We start from the raw sequence: 15,866 nt of genomic DNA, 5'->3' as shown, positions 1-15,866 counted from the left end.
TTAGACTTGCTCTTAAAATTCTGCATCCTGTCATACCTCATAGCTTAATTTAACATGGTTATCTAAAGTTGCAACACAACGTTACCCCCAAGATGACTGTCAGCCAGACGGCCAATCCCTGTCTCCAGGAAGGCATCATTTTAACTCAACAAGGAAAGATAAAGAACTTACCTAAAGAAGATACAATACATTTACTGCTTAGTACCGTTAAGCTACCTCTAGTGTGCTACTTTTTCTAATGATTAGATCTCTCTACTTTCTAACATTTAAATCCTGGCATAGAACTACAGCAATCCTGTCACTCCAGATTAGCCCCTGTGGTCTAAAGAAACACACATGCCCTTTGGTACTCGAGAGAAAAACCTACCCTGCCTTAACACCTGTCAGGAAACACTGACATATCTAGCTCAAACCTGCTTTACTAGCAACACAAGGAAACATGCCAGTTCTCCTGATTCCTCGTATTCACCAAAGAACACAGGGGCTTCCTTGTCTTTTACTTGTTTCTACTCTTCATCTTGAAAGAATTTAATCTGGACACTATATGAGGGCAGGCTTGTCTAGATGAGGGGCATGACTGACCCACAACATCAGCAGACTTGGTAAGATGGTGATGCATGCCATCCCATTCACTCTTCCCTATCTCCGGCCACGTGACTGTGAACAAGGATGGAGTTTTCATCTTCCCAACTTCAGGGTCTATCACAGAGTAGATACTTTGCATTTACGGAGTAAATGAACATGGTTCTGTGACCTACGCAGCAGAACAAGGACCCTGCTGCATACCCAATACTGCAAACTTTTGCGATCCTAGCTTACATTACCTTGCACAAAAGGTGACAGGTACAGCAACGTGACTCTTTCATGCACAGCGATTTTAAGAATGTGAGATTATAAGTGACCTTGAAGAATGTTTCCAGTTAGTTAAAACGACACTTGGTTGACAACTAATATATGCCTCCCTAATCTTACATTTCTGGCTCCTCTAGGCACCACCAAAATAGCCCTTTTAAAGTGTAGTTTCTAATCTGCTGTAGGTAATTTTGAAACTGCAGTTAGAGACATTTTTCCTCATTTGCACTAGCAGAAAAAGGCACACTACAGGTATTTCAGATAAATTAAAACAAAAGCTACTTTGAAACATGCCTTGTAGACACAAAAGTACACACAGGAATTTATTTCACTGACATTTCTACCAAAAGAAAAGTGCTATGATGTGTTGAATGTCTTAGAATTATAAGAGTCTCTCCTGTCTGGGGCAGGTTAGGTGCTGAGCTTTATCCCCAGACAGGATGATGCACTCCCATGGTTTACTCTCGCTATGGTGTTCTGCCTTTTGGCTTTTTTCCTGATTTGGATGCTATTTCAAGACAGTTTCTCCGAAATGAACTGCAAAAGACTGTTCCTGTTCCCCACGTGAACTCCTATCTAAGTGATTCCCTATAGATGCAAGCAGTGAAAGAACCACTTGGGATAATTTCAAAATAAGAATCCTATTTCCCCCCAATTATTCTATTGCAGAAAATTATTCAAGTAGTTGCCAGATGCGTTAAACACACCTACTGATCCATGCATTCATTCAATCATTCAACAAATAGTTACTGAGCATATGATGTATGCCAGAAACTATTCTAGGTACTGAGGACACAGGAGAACAAAAGAGTCACAGACCCTGTCGTCAAAGAGCTTACAGCTTTAACTGAGACAGGCAAAAAAGTAAACAAGTAAATATTATAAAAGATGAGGGTAGATCTGTGAAGAAAAGAAATCAAGACATCACCTTAGAGAATAATGGGGATACCCAATTCTGACATAGAATATTGCTTACCTGATTTCACCTTCTGGTTCCTTGCTTTGTGGTTAACATGTTCAATTTCAAAGAGCCTCAAAGAGTCAAGCCTTTCATTTGTATTAAATCCCAAAAGCAAATGATAGCTGTGTTTTTTTAATTGGCCACCTGCATCCACAATTTAAAATCTGCATGAGAAAAGGAAGGATGCCCTTTGGAAAAAATGTTTCCCCATATGTTCACACAAAATGAATTTTAAAAATAAATTAAAAAATGAAGAATCGTATGTAATGTTACTTTTTTGAAACTAAAAACTTAATTTGAAAGTAAAAGTCATTAATCCTGGCAGAAATAGTCTGTCTTAACAATGCACTTTTTTCTACAAACAGGGGAACCCTGCCTATGAGAAATATATAAGACCACTATTACAAGGCTGGAGATCCAGGCTATGAAATAATCAACAGCATTCAAGAGGCACCACCACGTGGTAATGGTACTATGGCATATGCATCATTAAAATCTACAACTACATATGTATGTATTTTTTAAAAAGAATCATTATCTTCCAGAGACACAGACTGAAGCAGATGAAATATCTGTGATTTATTTCAAAATAATCCATGGGAAGAAAAAGGGGGAGTGAATCATTGTTGAAGCTATTCAATGGGTACGTGGGTGTTTACATTATTCTACTTCCGAATATATTTGAAATTTCCCACAATAAAAAAACAGTAGCACTATCCATTTGCAGCTTCTATTTTGTTAAATGCCAGGATTTGCTTTAGATCTAGCAAAAGCCAATAGACTCATTAGTTATCACTTGTGTCCTTACAGCACACATTTATTTATCCCAGGGCTTAAAAGAACACACACACACACACACACACACACACGCACACAAACAATCCTCTTCTAAAAGTGCCTATACTTGGTATAATCTAAATAAAATGTAGATCACCACACACCAATCAGAATGGCTGTCATTAAAAAGGTAATAAATAACAAGTACTGGCAAGGATATGGAGAAAAGGAAACACTTGTGCACTGCTGCAGGGAAAGTAAGTTGTTGCCGCCTCTATGGAAAACAGTATGGAGGTTCCTCAAAAAATTAAAAATAGAACTATGATACAATCCAGCAATTCCACTTCTGGGTACTTACCCAAAGAAAACAAAAACACTAATTTGAAAAGATACATGTACCCCTACGTTCACTGCAGCACTATTTACAACAGCCAAGATCCGGAAGCAACCTAAGTGTCCAACAATACATGCATGGCTAAAGAAACTGTGGTGTACATAAACAAAGGAATATTACTCAGCCATAAAAAAAAATGAGATTGTGCCATTTGCAACAACATGAATGGACATAAGACGGTACTGGCTAAGTGAAATAAATCAAACACAGAAAGACAAACACCATATGATTTCACCTACATGTGGAATCTAAAAAACAAAACAAATGAGCAAACAAAACAGAACAGAAACAGACTCATAGATACAGTGGTGGTTGGCGGAGGTGGGGATGGGATGTAGGTGAAAGGGATTAAAAGGTACAAACTTTCAGTTATAAAATAAGCAAGCCACGGGATGTAATGTACAGCATAGGGAGTATAGTCAATAATAGTGTGATAACTTTGTATGGTGACAGATGGTTACCAGACTTATAGTGATCAATTCGTAATGTATATAAATGTCGAATCACTATGTTGTACACCTGAAACCAATATAATATTGTACGTCAACTATACTTCAATTAAAAAAATGAAAAGGAAAAAAATAGAGCCTTAGGAATACAACTAACATAAATGTTTAAAAAATCAACTCTTCCAAAGTAAAAATGATTTAAAGTTTCATAAAAGACATAATTGTCTCAAACTACCCAAATATAACCAACCTACATTTTTCACATCATTTTCAACTGCCCAAGTATATAAAACACCCAAAATTGAATACCATCAAACAAATTAAATTGCAAAAAATCTCAGCGGGCTACTTTTCCTAATTTACTCATATAAATAATCATTTAATTGTTAATAATTTATAAATCTGAGAAAATTTACCAAAAGCAAACTTATCTCCAGTAATCTGGACAAGGAAGAGACCTCATAGATATTTTACTCTTAAAACCTTGGAACAACTATTCATTCCCATTTCCATACCTGTTTTCAACCCAAATAATTCCATCTTTCATTCACCTCAGCTAACTCAACAACACATAGCTGGCTGGGCTGTTCCTTTTCTTGTCTCTTTTTTAGGTAACCACTAATCAGTTTGAAGGAGGAGACCATTTTCTAAAAAGATAACCTCATATTTAGTACATTTACTGAAACCACAGCAACCTACCAATAACATTAAGGGATTTTAGTTTGAAGATGGTAAAAGTGGGGTAGTTACAGGTTTCTGGATATTGGCCATTTGTCAAATCTTAAGTTTTCAGAGAGACGTGGGCAGAAATGGATGTAAGTAAATGTTCTCATCCTTCTTTGAAAGAGAATTTCAGAATCTTCTCAGAGGAGAAAAGGAGTGAGCTTCCCCGGGTCACACAGCCTCAGGACTCTACTCCTCCCTTAGACAACAGGGAAGAAATTTCTGAACTTTCTTTTAAAAGGTGTTCTAGCAAACTAGGAAGTTTCACTGTAGTTAACATAATCCTTCCAGTGAGTAACTTCCAAGAAATAGAATCAAATGAACTTATGCAAAATCAAATGAAATTATGCAAAATAAGACTACAGTAAAATTTTTAAAAGTACATGATATTTCCAACTGTTCTAGATCCTTCATTCACTGCAGTTTTCTTCTCCTCAGAAATTTAACCTTAATAACAAAATACATTTGTGGGTCACCATAATATATGAGAATAAAATGGCTAAAGAGTTGGTTTGTCCCTGTGCTCGATACAAAGCTAGAATAAGGGTCATAGAGCAATGACAACTGGTGGCTTACTGAAGAAAAATCTATAATCTTCAAAATAAGTCCTAGTTGAAAAAAATTTGTCAAACTGTACGTTCACTGTCCAGATATACACTCTTTTAGACAAAACTAATACTTCCATCAATTCCCTGCTTCAACAGCATAGAATTCTATAAACCACATCCTAAAGTTCCACTGAGACCTCCTGAATCAAATACGAATGTGCTATAGGCAGCATTTACTGGGACATAAAACAATGCATATTTTAGACAAAGAATACGATTTTCCCCCTTAACTGACAATAATCAATAAATACAAACCTAATTTTCATATTTCATTTATTTATTTATTTATTTATTCTGGTAGACAGTACACTTGGGAATTATACTGCACCAGGCATAAGAAGTAAGATTTCTACCACAGGGACATTTTGTATTCAGAAGCCAATATAAATATTTCTAGTCAGACATTTCCATGGCTACAGATATTTGGTTGCTTGATTTATATGCATAGAAAGAAACAGTTGTCATAACTGTAAAAAGCAGTACTTAACAAGTACTTTTAAATGATTGGAACAGTTTTCCTTTAATATTATAATACTGCTTATTGGTCTGAAAACTAGGTCACCCTACATGATGTTTTGATTTTTCCCAAAGGCATCATGAGTACTCTGTTTATTCTTTCATTCCTGCATTTTTAGCCTTCTAGTTGAGTTAGGGACTACTTAATCAGAAATCATTTTAGCACTGTAATAAAAAAAAGCTCTGTTAAGGGTAGATTATATACCATAACGATTTTCAGACTTCTTTTTATAAAAAAGGTATCTGGAGGCTCTGAACAGGCACATGCATACTCAGGGTGAAGGGAACAAAACATAGAGGAGTCTGCTGAAGCACAAAACTTCCTTCCTTCTGGTCCCCAGTGCCTTCAAATAAATACAAATATTAAAAAAAAAAAAATCTCACACTGTGATTTAAAAAAAAAAAAAAAATCAGCCTCTTCGATCTCCTGGAGAGTCCACTTCCAGGAACTTCTCCCAGTGCTGGAGGTCAGTCATCTGTCTTCCGGGCCAGCCTGCAGAAAGTCCAGTTGTGCTCCACTGTGTTCTCGTTGGCCCGCTCACTCATGTGATGCACTCGGGTGTTTCGGATTGTGAAACCTTGTTTTGTAATGTATTCCATCAGGTGGACTCGGAGAGAAACTTCCTGGTGATAATCACAGGGTCCAAAAGTAAAGGAAACCTGGCAATCTCTGGTGTCCATCATATGCTTATTCCACTTTGTAAAATAGTTTGATATACCTTCTAGTAAGGAATGGACCTTGGTGGTGATGGTTAATTGGGTTATGATGACAGCTACTGGATTGGAGTACTTAGAAAGCTTCCGAGTACTAGATAACTCCACAACTTCTTCAAAAGTATCCATAGGATACAAAGGCTTGGGGTCATTGAGACACTGAATCAAGGGCTCAATCTGATAAAAATCTGCTTCTTTCCGAAGCAGATCAAATTCCTTAAAATCCAGGGGTAAGGTCAACTCTGAAGTTCTCAAGAAGTTGAGGACATATCGGAAAAGAGGTCCATCTCGATCAATGAAGTAATTGCCTTGAGGGTCTCGAGCTGTGGGGAAGTCCCCCCCAAACATAGCTCCAAGCATGGAATCCGGGTAACGCGTCAGTGTGGTGAGAGACGTTGTGTACAAGTGTCCACCTACATTTAACGTGACTGGGTCAGTCATCTGAAAGTTTTTAAAAAATGATCAGTCATCTGAAATGTTTTTAAATCCTAACTTTGACAGATTAAGAAAATTAGTGGTAACAAGCAAAGCAAAAGATTCAGGCTACAACACATCTAGCAATCCACTGATGCAAAATATAGCTTTATTTTCAGTGAGAAACCCACCCGGATGAAGGGATCTAACATTTGCTTTCAATAGAGAAAAGGGATACGTCCAATTCTTCAAAGGCTTACACTAAAAAAGGAGGACATGGCTTCCAAAGCCACTTTATTTCAGGCCCAGTATCTAGAGAGAAGTTTTCAGGTCAGAGTATATTATGGGAGGAGAGAGGCCAAATATACTCATTTAAGTTTTTTTCAGAGTAAAAAAAAAAAAAAAAACTTTCATTTTTCTTAACTCAATTTAACATAAAATAGAATAAAAATGATTTGATAACACAAAACATCTACTTTCAATATTTCTTTTGTCTTTTCCCCCTCAAAAGGAGGGGGGAAATCATGAAATTTATTTTAAAAATAAAAATTTGTGTAGACCTAATCTTCCTAACTTTTTCATGGAAATACCAGTATCAAATACTAAGTTAAAATACACAGTTTGGTCAACACAATCTCATATACCCAAAGGCTAATAGCGGCTTTCAAATTTCATAATCTGATAGTATATTCACTTTTGTAACATTAATGTTGCAATCTGGCCTTTAATTTTGAAAAGCAAGCTTCTCTAAATAATACATACCTTTGGTTTTTAAAATCATATTTAAGAAATAAAATAAGACAGATAAAGACAGGTACTATACAAATAAAATATTTCTTACCAAAGGAAAAGGAAAATAGGAAGACACATGCACATGCGAGAAAAAGTGCTAGTGGGAGAAGTGGCACCTTCTCAACCGATAACCTTCCCAACCACAAGAAAATGTCCTCTCTACCCATTACCTACTAGACATTTAACAGTCACTACTCTATGATGGAAGAGTTTTAAGGGCAACATACTTTAAAGACCAAAAACAAAAATGATTATCAAAAGTTACATAGAGAGTCCATGTTGAGCTTGCTTACCTAAAAACACCAAACAAAGTTAAAACACCAAAAAATACATCTAAACTAATGGAGGTGGGGGCGGTTTGCACCACTGATAATTTTCATTCTTATGAGATGTATTATACCTAAAAATACATAAGAGGCGGGGAAAGACACACAAAAATAATTTGCCAGCCTTCAAAATGCATCTGCAAAAGCCTCTCACCATATAGCCCCAGTCTCCATTATCCATCTGCTCCAGTGCTGCGTCTCGGGGAGCCCAGGTTCCAGGGAAACTTGGGGAAGAGAAAAAGACATGTGACAGTGCATGAAACTATGAAAACAGAAGAGAAAAGTTTTCTCACCCAACAGAGCAGGCCAAACACCAGAAAACTACTCATCTTTGCTCAACTAAAACCTGCTACAAGGCAAAGATCTGGGGAGGAAAGGATTCCTCTAAGGCCTTCTATGGGTCCCCAAGAGACTGGCAAATCTTTACAGAGAAAGAGTTATCCTATACTTAGAGAAGGTAGAGAGCCTAGTGAGTAAACCAGTCATTCAAACTCTACCTACCTTCTCCGAAAATTCAATTTTTAGAATTCCTACAGGAGAACACTATGATTACCTCTACAACCTTATCCTGGTACAAACCTGTGATGATCCTTATCAAAAAGGTTAAGAGAAAGAGAGAAAGGGAAAACTTTTTCATCAGCATTTCAGCTATATAAACTAAACACCATAGCAAAAGCATTAAAAACTATAAACCTCCAAGACACCGGTTTCTCTTTCCAGGAGAAGTATGTCAGAATGGTAGCTCTTTTGTAAAATAGAAAAACGAATTATACTTTTAATAATGATACATTTCATTTTGTACAATAATCAAAACAAACAGAAAACAGTTAAATGCCAAACCATTAAAGCACAATTGGGGGCAAAAAGAACCTTACACATCTGAGAGTCAGTCCCCTGGCACTTATGGAGAGCCAGCCTGAAGACACTGATAAACACCCAGATACTAAAGATGCCAGTTTGAATTTATTTTTATCTACAATTCAAAAGCACTTAAACAGTTTCCCAGTTACTGAACTGCTTTAGTCAGTTCTCCCTCACACACATCATTCCCCAAATCACCCGGCAAAGCAAACTCCAGAGCAAATTTCAAAAGCTTTGGCAAAAGACAGTAAGAAACATGGAGTTATCGGTATTTATCCAGGAAAAGCGCTGTTTTGGTTGTGTTTTTTTTTTTTCTTAACGTGGTCTTTGCACAGATTCACTTTTCCCACTTTTAGAGGAATCTGGCACACTAATTCCCAGAACAGGCCCTAGCTACAGAAGATCACAAAGGCTCTTTCTCAAAAGGTCACTCAGGCATGTAGAGAACATTTGCATAGCACAGCAGGGGCTGAAATCAGAGCCTGAAGCATCTATTTCTCTACCTTGCAAATTCTTCAAAGCAAACAAGCTAAAATGTGGACCAGACAACGTGGGGTCAGTTTTTATTCTCCACACTCAGCAGTTGGATATAGATAGGTCTCCACATGCTATAGGGTGAGAAATGGAACAAATTCAGGGCTGTTGTGACAACCTTTCATTCCTCTGACTTGCTTCATAAACAGTATTTGAAGTAACAGAACCAAGAAACACGTTTTACCAATTTGTATTACGAGCACCTGATTCAGTTACTGATCCAACAGACAGATCAGTAGATCAGCAACTGAGCGATTTAAAAGGCCAGTCATCCCAAAGTTCTGGTAAGATGCCCATCTTTGGCATTTTCCCATCACCTGAAGTATTCATTACTGACAGCCTCAAAAATAATTCAGTCAACCGACATTTACTGCAGGGTAGAGCGAGGAAAGGTATGGTCCTTGCCCTCGTGGAGCTTTCAATCTATGAAGAAAGGCAACAAGCAGCAACTGAAGGACAGAATAAAATTCAAAAGTACTATGTAAGGGCTTCCCTGGTGGTGCAGTGGTTAAGAATCCACCTGCCAATGCACGGGACACGGGTTCGAGACCTAGTCCGGGAAGATCCCACATGCCTCAGAGCAGCTAAGCCCGTGCGCCACAACTACTGAGCCTGTGCTCTAGAGCCTGTGCTCCGCGACAAGAGAAGCCACCGCAATGAGAAGCCCGCGCACCGCCACGAAGAGTAGCCCCTGCTTGCCTCAACTAGAGAAAGTGCGCGTGCAGCAACGAAGACCCAACACAGCCAAAAATGAAAACAAACAAACAAACAAAAAGTACTATATAATAGATGGACTGGCAGAGACCTGAGCAAAGGAAGACCAAGAACCATTCCAAATGTGAAAATGGAGGACTTCCGGGAAGAGCTTGCTCAGTGGAACTCTGCAGGCATATTAGCACAACCTGAAAAGGGGTTCTTGAATAAAGAAACAATTTAAGTAATGGGCAGGGCCGGGGAGGGGGGGAGTGTCCCCCCCAACATTCCTGATACAGTAGCAGAGCGTGAATAACTATCCCCCTTTTAGAGATGCAAAAGAGAGAACCGGCAGATTAAGAGGCTTGCTCAAGTCCCCACAGCTAGAAAGTAACTGAACAAGAGCTTGCGTTTCCTAGTCCAGATCTTTCCATAAAACCCCTCATTGGATAGAAACTGAAAGAACAGAATACAAGAAATGAGAAATCGAAAGGATTAACTTAAAACACCCCTACAGCCATCTATTAACCCTATCCACCTAGTAGGGATTTATTATTTAACAGTAACTCAAAGTGAGCAATCACAATGGGTTTGTAAAAATTCCCTTGAAGCAAAATAGCAAGAACCTACTCACTAGTGTAATTGAAGGCTGCTATACTCTGTCTTTTCTCTTTTTTTAAACTTATTTATTTTATTTTTGTCTGCATTGGGTCTTCATTGCTGTGCGTGGGCTTTCTCTCTAGTTGCGGCGAATGGGGGCTACTCTTCGTTGTGGTGCGCGGGCTTCTCGTTGCAGTGCCTTCTCCTGTTGCGGAGCACGGGCTCTAGGCACGCGGGCTTCAGTAGCTGTGGCACGCGGGCTCAGTAGTTGTGGCTTGCGGGCTCTTGAGCTCAGGCTCAGTAGTTGTGGTACACGGGCTTAACTGTTCCGCATTATGTGGGATCTTCCCGGACCACAGCTCGAACCCATGTTCCCTGCATTGGCAGGCGGAGTCTTAACCACTGCGCCACCAGGGAAGCCTTGTCCCTCTGTCTTAAGTGAAGTAAAGAACTCCACTCCATGAATATCCAAACGGTAAGAAATGGGAGACCAAAGACAAGTAAAAAAACAGCCATCATCAAAGTTACAGCTGTTATGCAAGGACTGTCCACTATTAATCCTTTTTTTTTCTTTTTTACTGCTAAATCAAAACAAGGAAACTTTTTGAGCAAACACACACACACACACAAAATTAGATGATGCCCCTGAACCTGTTCCACAGCAAAAGCCAAGGTTCTGTTCCAGTACAAAGATGTAATAGAACCTCAAACTTAATAATTCAGGAAAGCAATTATGGGAATCTATATAAGCCCATGTTTCTTAAAAAGTACCCAAAAGCCTCCCTTCATTTGTATGTAAGATACATCAAAATAAAATGAAGTTACTATTAGTCACTTCCAATAACAACTACTAAACTATCCCTCCAAATCAAAACATTCACTAAAGAGCTCTAAGGGGGAAAAATAGTATTGATTAGTTTAAATTTTATCTCTGCACCTTACTTCTAAACATCCTCTGTGAAGATGCTCAGATACATCAAGAAACAAACCAAAAAAAAGGCAAAGAGATTCCTGGTCAACCAAGAGCTGGATAATCGACCTCTGACTGATGACTGTTAGGACCGTCTCAGAGACAATGCAGATGAATGAAAGCAAAAGAATTTCCGGAATAGCTTCAATTTCCAAGTCATCTTCCAGAGCTGCTAACAGTTAGAAAATGATTCATTTGCTTTTCATCTTCTCTCCCTTCTGGCACTCTCCAGTGGAGGGCTTAATGAGAAATTAAAGGACCACAAGACAGGCAGCAGAAGGAAGATCTTGAAATGGGCATCAAATGGGCCTGTTTTACTTGATGAAGACAAAGAAAAATCCAACATTTCAGAAAACTGTCCAGGAATGGAGATTATGAAGGTAACAATGAAAAAAAATTTCCTTTAAAGTGACTTTCCTTTCTAACGATCATTTTAAACAACAGTGAATGCAGCCAAGCACAAACAATTGTAAAGTTCAAAGAAAGACTTCTGACCCTATAAAATCAGTTCACCTGAAAAGAGCTGACCTTTGGCGCAAATAAAATACATGTGGAAACAACTAGCTGACCGTTCCCAACGAATGTAAAGTAGTACTGAAAATTATGACTAATGTACAAATTCTGACAGTGTAATGTTAGCAGATAATTATGTTAAGGAAAACACACACTCAAGAATTTATAAAAGTCTTAAAAGAAATCGCTAAGAATTTTCCATAGTAGCAAATGTGAAAACTACACAATTCAACAAGTTAATGACTTAAAGAGTAGCATAAGAACACCTGAAAGTCATTCTCCTCACCACTGCAGAACTCAATTACAGGATTCATGGTTATGATGAACTAATTTAACACAAATATTCTGGGTTTATCATTTCTGCTACAGACTAAGAATTCTCCGGGCTAAAAGTCCTGCTCCTACATAATAACCTATAACTGCAATACACACCTCCAAACTTGAATAAATAATAAAAATGTATAACTACTGCCTTCCCAAAGTTTCCAGGTAGCTCTTTTAAAACACCTTCCTACTGAAATCTTTGTGTCTGGCATTCAGAAAAGAAGACTCAATAAATTCCATCTATACATACCCTCTGAGTTACCTTTGCGCTGAATTTCTCTGTTCTTGAAATGTGGGAGTTTGAAAGTGAAATACTTTTTATAGTAACTAGTTCAGTGACATCTAAAGGAGTCTTTTGGGTTAACATTCACATACAAGGTGGCATAGGTAGCCAGGCGCACAAGGGGAATGTGATTATGGTGTTAGGTTATCCCAACCATAACCACTGCAGAAATGGATTGTTTTGTCCGAAAACTAATCCTTTTGTGGTCTAGGAGAAGGGCGCTCTACGTTGAAAAGTGACTTTAATACTAAAGAGCTGCCACAGTCACAAAACCATAAAATTCCTCTTACCCTCAGTTTCTGTAAAATAAAACGGAATAACAGCACCTTCCCAAAAGTAATGATACCACTTGGGCACAACACAAAGGCAACAACTGGCCTACAGGGTAAAAGATCCGGACTAGAATTCTGAAGTCACAGGCAGGCCAGCGCAGAAGAAAGAGAACTGGTCACCGGTGAGGATCTGTATCCCAAGTCGACTCCATTACTAATTATGAGACTCTGAGTAAATCACTCTTTATGCCCAGCTGCTTCTTGCAGAAAAGAAAATGAGATCATGAATCAAAAACCATTGGTAGGACTTCCCTGGTGGCGCAGTGGTTAAGAATCCACCTGCCAGTGCAGGGGACACGGGTTCAAGACCTGGTCCGGGAAGATCCCACATGCTGCAGAGAACTAAGCCCGTGCGCCGCAACTACTGAGCCTGTGCTCTAGAGCCCGTGGGCCACAACTACTGAAGCCCGTGCGCCTAGAGCCTGTGCTCCACAACAAGAGAAGCCACCGCAATGAGAAGCCTGCGCACCACAAGGAAGAGCAGCCCCCACTTGCCACAACTAGAGAAAGCCTGCGCACAGCAACGAAGACCAACGCAGCCAAAATAAATAAATTTATTTTTAAAAAAAAACCACTGGTAAACTGACAAGTACCAAACAAATGTGAAAATACTAGTGGCAGTAGCATAAATAAAATTTCTGTGGTAAATTGAGAAACTTGAGAGTGTGAACACAAGTAATTTAGAGCATGGGCATGGAGACAGGGCATACATAAAGAGAAGGCCTCTTAATCTGCTTCCAGTCTCCCCGACACCATCCTCCTTTCCCCCGAGCTCCAGAAGGGAGACCTACGGTAAAGGGAAGCATCTGGCTTCCACAGAGACCACCAGACAGCTGAGCTCTTCATCACAGAAGGAACTTCTCTAAAGCATGACTCAGGATTATCTCCAAGGTAAAACCAAATCCAAATAAATACGTGTATTCCATTTTAAACAGACTCCAAATATCAAAATCCAAGAAACACTGAGGGATTCATAGAACGCTAGAATTCCTTTATGCAGTAATGCTTTAAAATATGATTTATGAAAATTCAAATCCCACAAACCATAGAAATGGCATCTATGGCGGTCCCTGACCATCAATCCTTAATATCTATGGTGTTAAACAAAATGAAGTATTAGTATGGCCTGATAGTTCTCAGCCAAGGGCAAGTTCTCTCAGCCTGCCAACCATGCAGGTAAAAAGATTTTCCTTTTCCTAGCTACACATCTGTTCATTTGAAAACATCTCAATCTTGGGCTCAGTCCTGTGCTAAATGCTGGCCCCTCCCTTCTTTCCTATCTTGGGATCACTCATGTACCTAGGCATTTGTGACAGCAAGAAAATGAACATGCCAAGGGGAAAGAGTAAGGGACACTTAGGCTACCCCAAACATTCTTAGCCAAACCAGGTCACCTCGGGTCTCTTGACCACTCAAACCTCTTCTATCACAAAGCCCTAAAATTGGAATTATCAACTTGTTCTAGAACTGGTATACTTGCAGAAACATGATAACTTCAGCAGAATATCCAAACAGGATCTGTTTCATTTCTCGAGTCCCACTCCCCAGACACAGCCTCCACCACTGACAGCCCGGCAGGTGCTTCAGGGGCTCCCCCTTTCCACGGCCATTTATCACCTCTGACATCCAGCATTAAAAATGCCCTGACACACACAAATCTGAGCATAAAGAACTCAGCTGCAGTCAATCTCTTTGGGGCGGAAAATCTCCTAAGGCTGGGCTCAGAAGCCCTGCCATAGGCTTTAAATTAAGGCAAACGGTGGCCAATAAGCACCACCCCAAACAAATCATTTTCGAGCAAACCTCGAGGTGCTCCCACTCGGGAAGGGCTGCGCTGTTGCCCGCAGGCGGAGTCCCCCGCCCCGATCCGGCCCCGGCGTGGGACGGGAGACTCTCGGGGCCGGGAGGGTGGCACGCACCCGAGCCTGGAACCCGGGTCCGCCGAACCCGCACGTCCCCGCACGTCCCCCCACACCCGGGCGGGGCCCGGAACCTCCGCCCAAGGCCGGCCCCCGGCCGCAGCCAGCCCGCCGCGAGCTCGTGCCAGCCCCGGAGCGCGCCGCCCGGGCTCCCCACGGTCCCTTCAGTGCGGCCCCGCCGCCGCCCGGATTCCCCTCAACCCCGCTCCCCGGGCTGCTCCGCGCGGGTTTCTGCTAGTGCCCGGCCCTCCCGAGCCGGGCCCCCAAGCCGTGGGCCCGCCCCTACTACTCACTGCGCTGCAGCAGCGGTGGTGGCCGGGCCGGGAGACGCCGGCGGCCGGAGAACGAGAACGCGTGGACGAGTGAGCCCGCGCCCGGCGGCGGCGGCAGTGGCGGCGGCGGCGGCGGCGGCAGAAGGGACGACTGAGCCCGCGCCCGGAGTTGCGGCTCCTGCCGCCCGGCGCGGGCGGCGCCTTACCAGCCGAGACGCGGCGCCACGAGCGCAGACGCCCCCTAACGGCGGCGTGGGATGGTGGCCGGAGGGCCGAGCGGCCAGAACAACTCAATCAGGCGTAGCCTGGGCGCCTAGGTCAGACCGACTCCGCAGCAGCCCCGAAGCCCCGCCCCGACGCCCCAATCGAGACCCTGAGGCTCCGCCCAGATTCCCCCGCGCTCCGCCCAGAATCCGCCCGACGTCCCGCCTCCGCCTGTAGGTTGGGATCAGCCCAGACCCCGTCAGTTTTCGCTAAGTTCTCAGGCCTAGGGTCCCCACAGTTGTTTCTCTTGTCATTTCACGAACTCTCATGGGGCCCCGAGAACTCCCATGTTCCAGGCCTGGAGAGTAAAGCGGCCACCAAGAGGGCGGGGCATCCTGAAAGGAGAAAACAGAAAAGACCCAAGGAAACAGCCAGTAGCCAAAATAATGACAAGTTATAATTATAAATGTTGGGAGGTACATGAATCAGTTGGAGAATAAGGGGAGGGGACCTCTGTTTCAGATACAGTGGCTATGGAAGATCTGGACTCTGGGACTGTGGCCAGAGCACCTCCCGGCCTTTCCTTCTGTGGGATAGGTAGTAAGGTCACCTCTCCAGCCTTGTCAGCGGAGTAGTGAAAGGCAGCCAGGTGGAGAGAAGGGCAGAGTGACTTCAGCAGAGGAAACGACTAGTGCAAAGGCTCTGAGGCCTGAAGGAGCCGGCCCTAGATGAAGCTGGCGCCGCTACCGCCACGAAGGAAGCCAAGGCTGCAAAGAGTGGGGAATTACCTAAAGTCTCAGAGCTAATTGGTCTCCAAGCATAGCGTCTTTCCAAA

General features: G+C 41.6%; 2 protein-coding genes across 8 annotated transcripts in view; one reads left to right on the top strand and one right to left on the bottom strand.

The window, feature by feature from the left end:
- Positions 1-2,529, top strand: part of ACOX2 (acyl-CoA oxidase 2) — a 35,617-nt gene extending 33,088 nt beyond the window's left edge. For all 3 annotated transcript variants that reach the window (XM_029242233.1, XM_029242230.1, XM_029242234.1), the window contains exon 15: positions 2,179-2,529. In XM_029242233.1, coding sequence (XP_029098066.1) covers positions 2,179-2,241 — 63 coding nt within the window. In that variant the 3' untranslated portion in view covers positions 2,242-2,529. The remainder of the gene's footprint in view (positions 1-2,178) is intronic.
- Positions 2,530-5,023: 2,494 nt separating this feature from the next.
- KCTD6 (potassium channel tetramerization domain containing 6) lies at positions 5,024-14,936 on the bottom strand. Of its 5 annotated transcripts, none has more exons than XM_029244468.1 (3): positions 14,849-14,936; positions 7,681-7,750; positions 5,024-6,435 (listed from the first exon to the last, which is right to left on the bottom strand). In XM_029244468.1, the coding sequence occupies exons 2-3, from the start codon at positions 7,705-7,707 to the stop codon at positions 5,749-5,751; spliced, it is 714 nt and encodes a 237-aa protein (XP_029100301.1). In that variant the 5' UTR covers positions 7,708-7,750; positions 14,849-14,936; the 3' UTR covers positions 5,024-5,748. The 5 variants fall into 5 exon arrangements, with proteins under 5 accessions (XP_029100301.1, XP_029100302.1, XP_029100303.1 ...); XM_029244469.1 differs by lacking the exon at positions 14,849-14,936 and adding an exon at positions 12,272-12,931 and having other exon boundaries at positions 5,037-6,435; XM_029244470.1 differs by lacking the exon at positions 14,849-14,936 and adding an exon at positions 10,249-10,396 and having other exon boundaries at positions 5,037-6,435.
- Positions 14,937-15,866: the final 930 nt, after the last annotated feature.

Source organism: Monodon monoceros, unplaced genomic scaffold (genome assembly GCF_005190385.1).
Source record: "Monodon monoceros isolate NGI ecotype Baffin Bay Population unplaced genomic scaffold, NGI_Narwhal_1 Super_Scaffold_3, whole genome shotgun sequence".
Classification (NCBI taxonomy): Eukaryota; Metazoa; Chordata; class Mammalia; order Artiodactyla; family Monodontidae; genus Monodon; species Monodon monoceros.
This window is presented reverse-complemented; position numbering and strand designations above follow the sequence as displayed.

What these genes read in the sequence shown, in the direction of transcription:
- KCTD6 (XM_029244467.1), bottom strand. Translation starts at nt 9,752, where the DNA reads ATGGTTCTTGGTCTTCCTTTGCTCAG. An exon ending in CTTGGTCTTCCTTTGCTCAG is followed by an intron (nt 7,751 to 9,726) that starts GTCTCTGCCAGT and finishes CTCTTCCCCAAG; the next exon opens with TTTCCCTGGAACCTGGGCTC. An exon ending in ATGGAGACTGGGGCTATATG is followed by an intron (nt 6,436 to 7,680) that starts GTGAGAGGCTTT and finishes AAAAACTTTCAG; the next exon opens with ATGACTGACCCAGTCACGTT.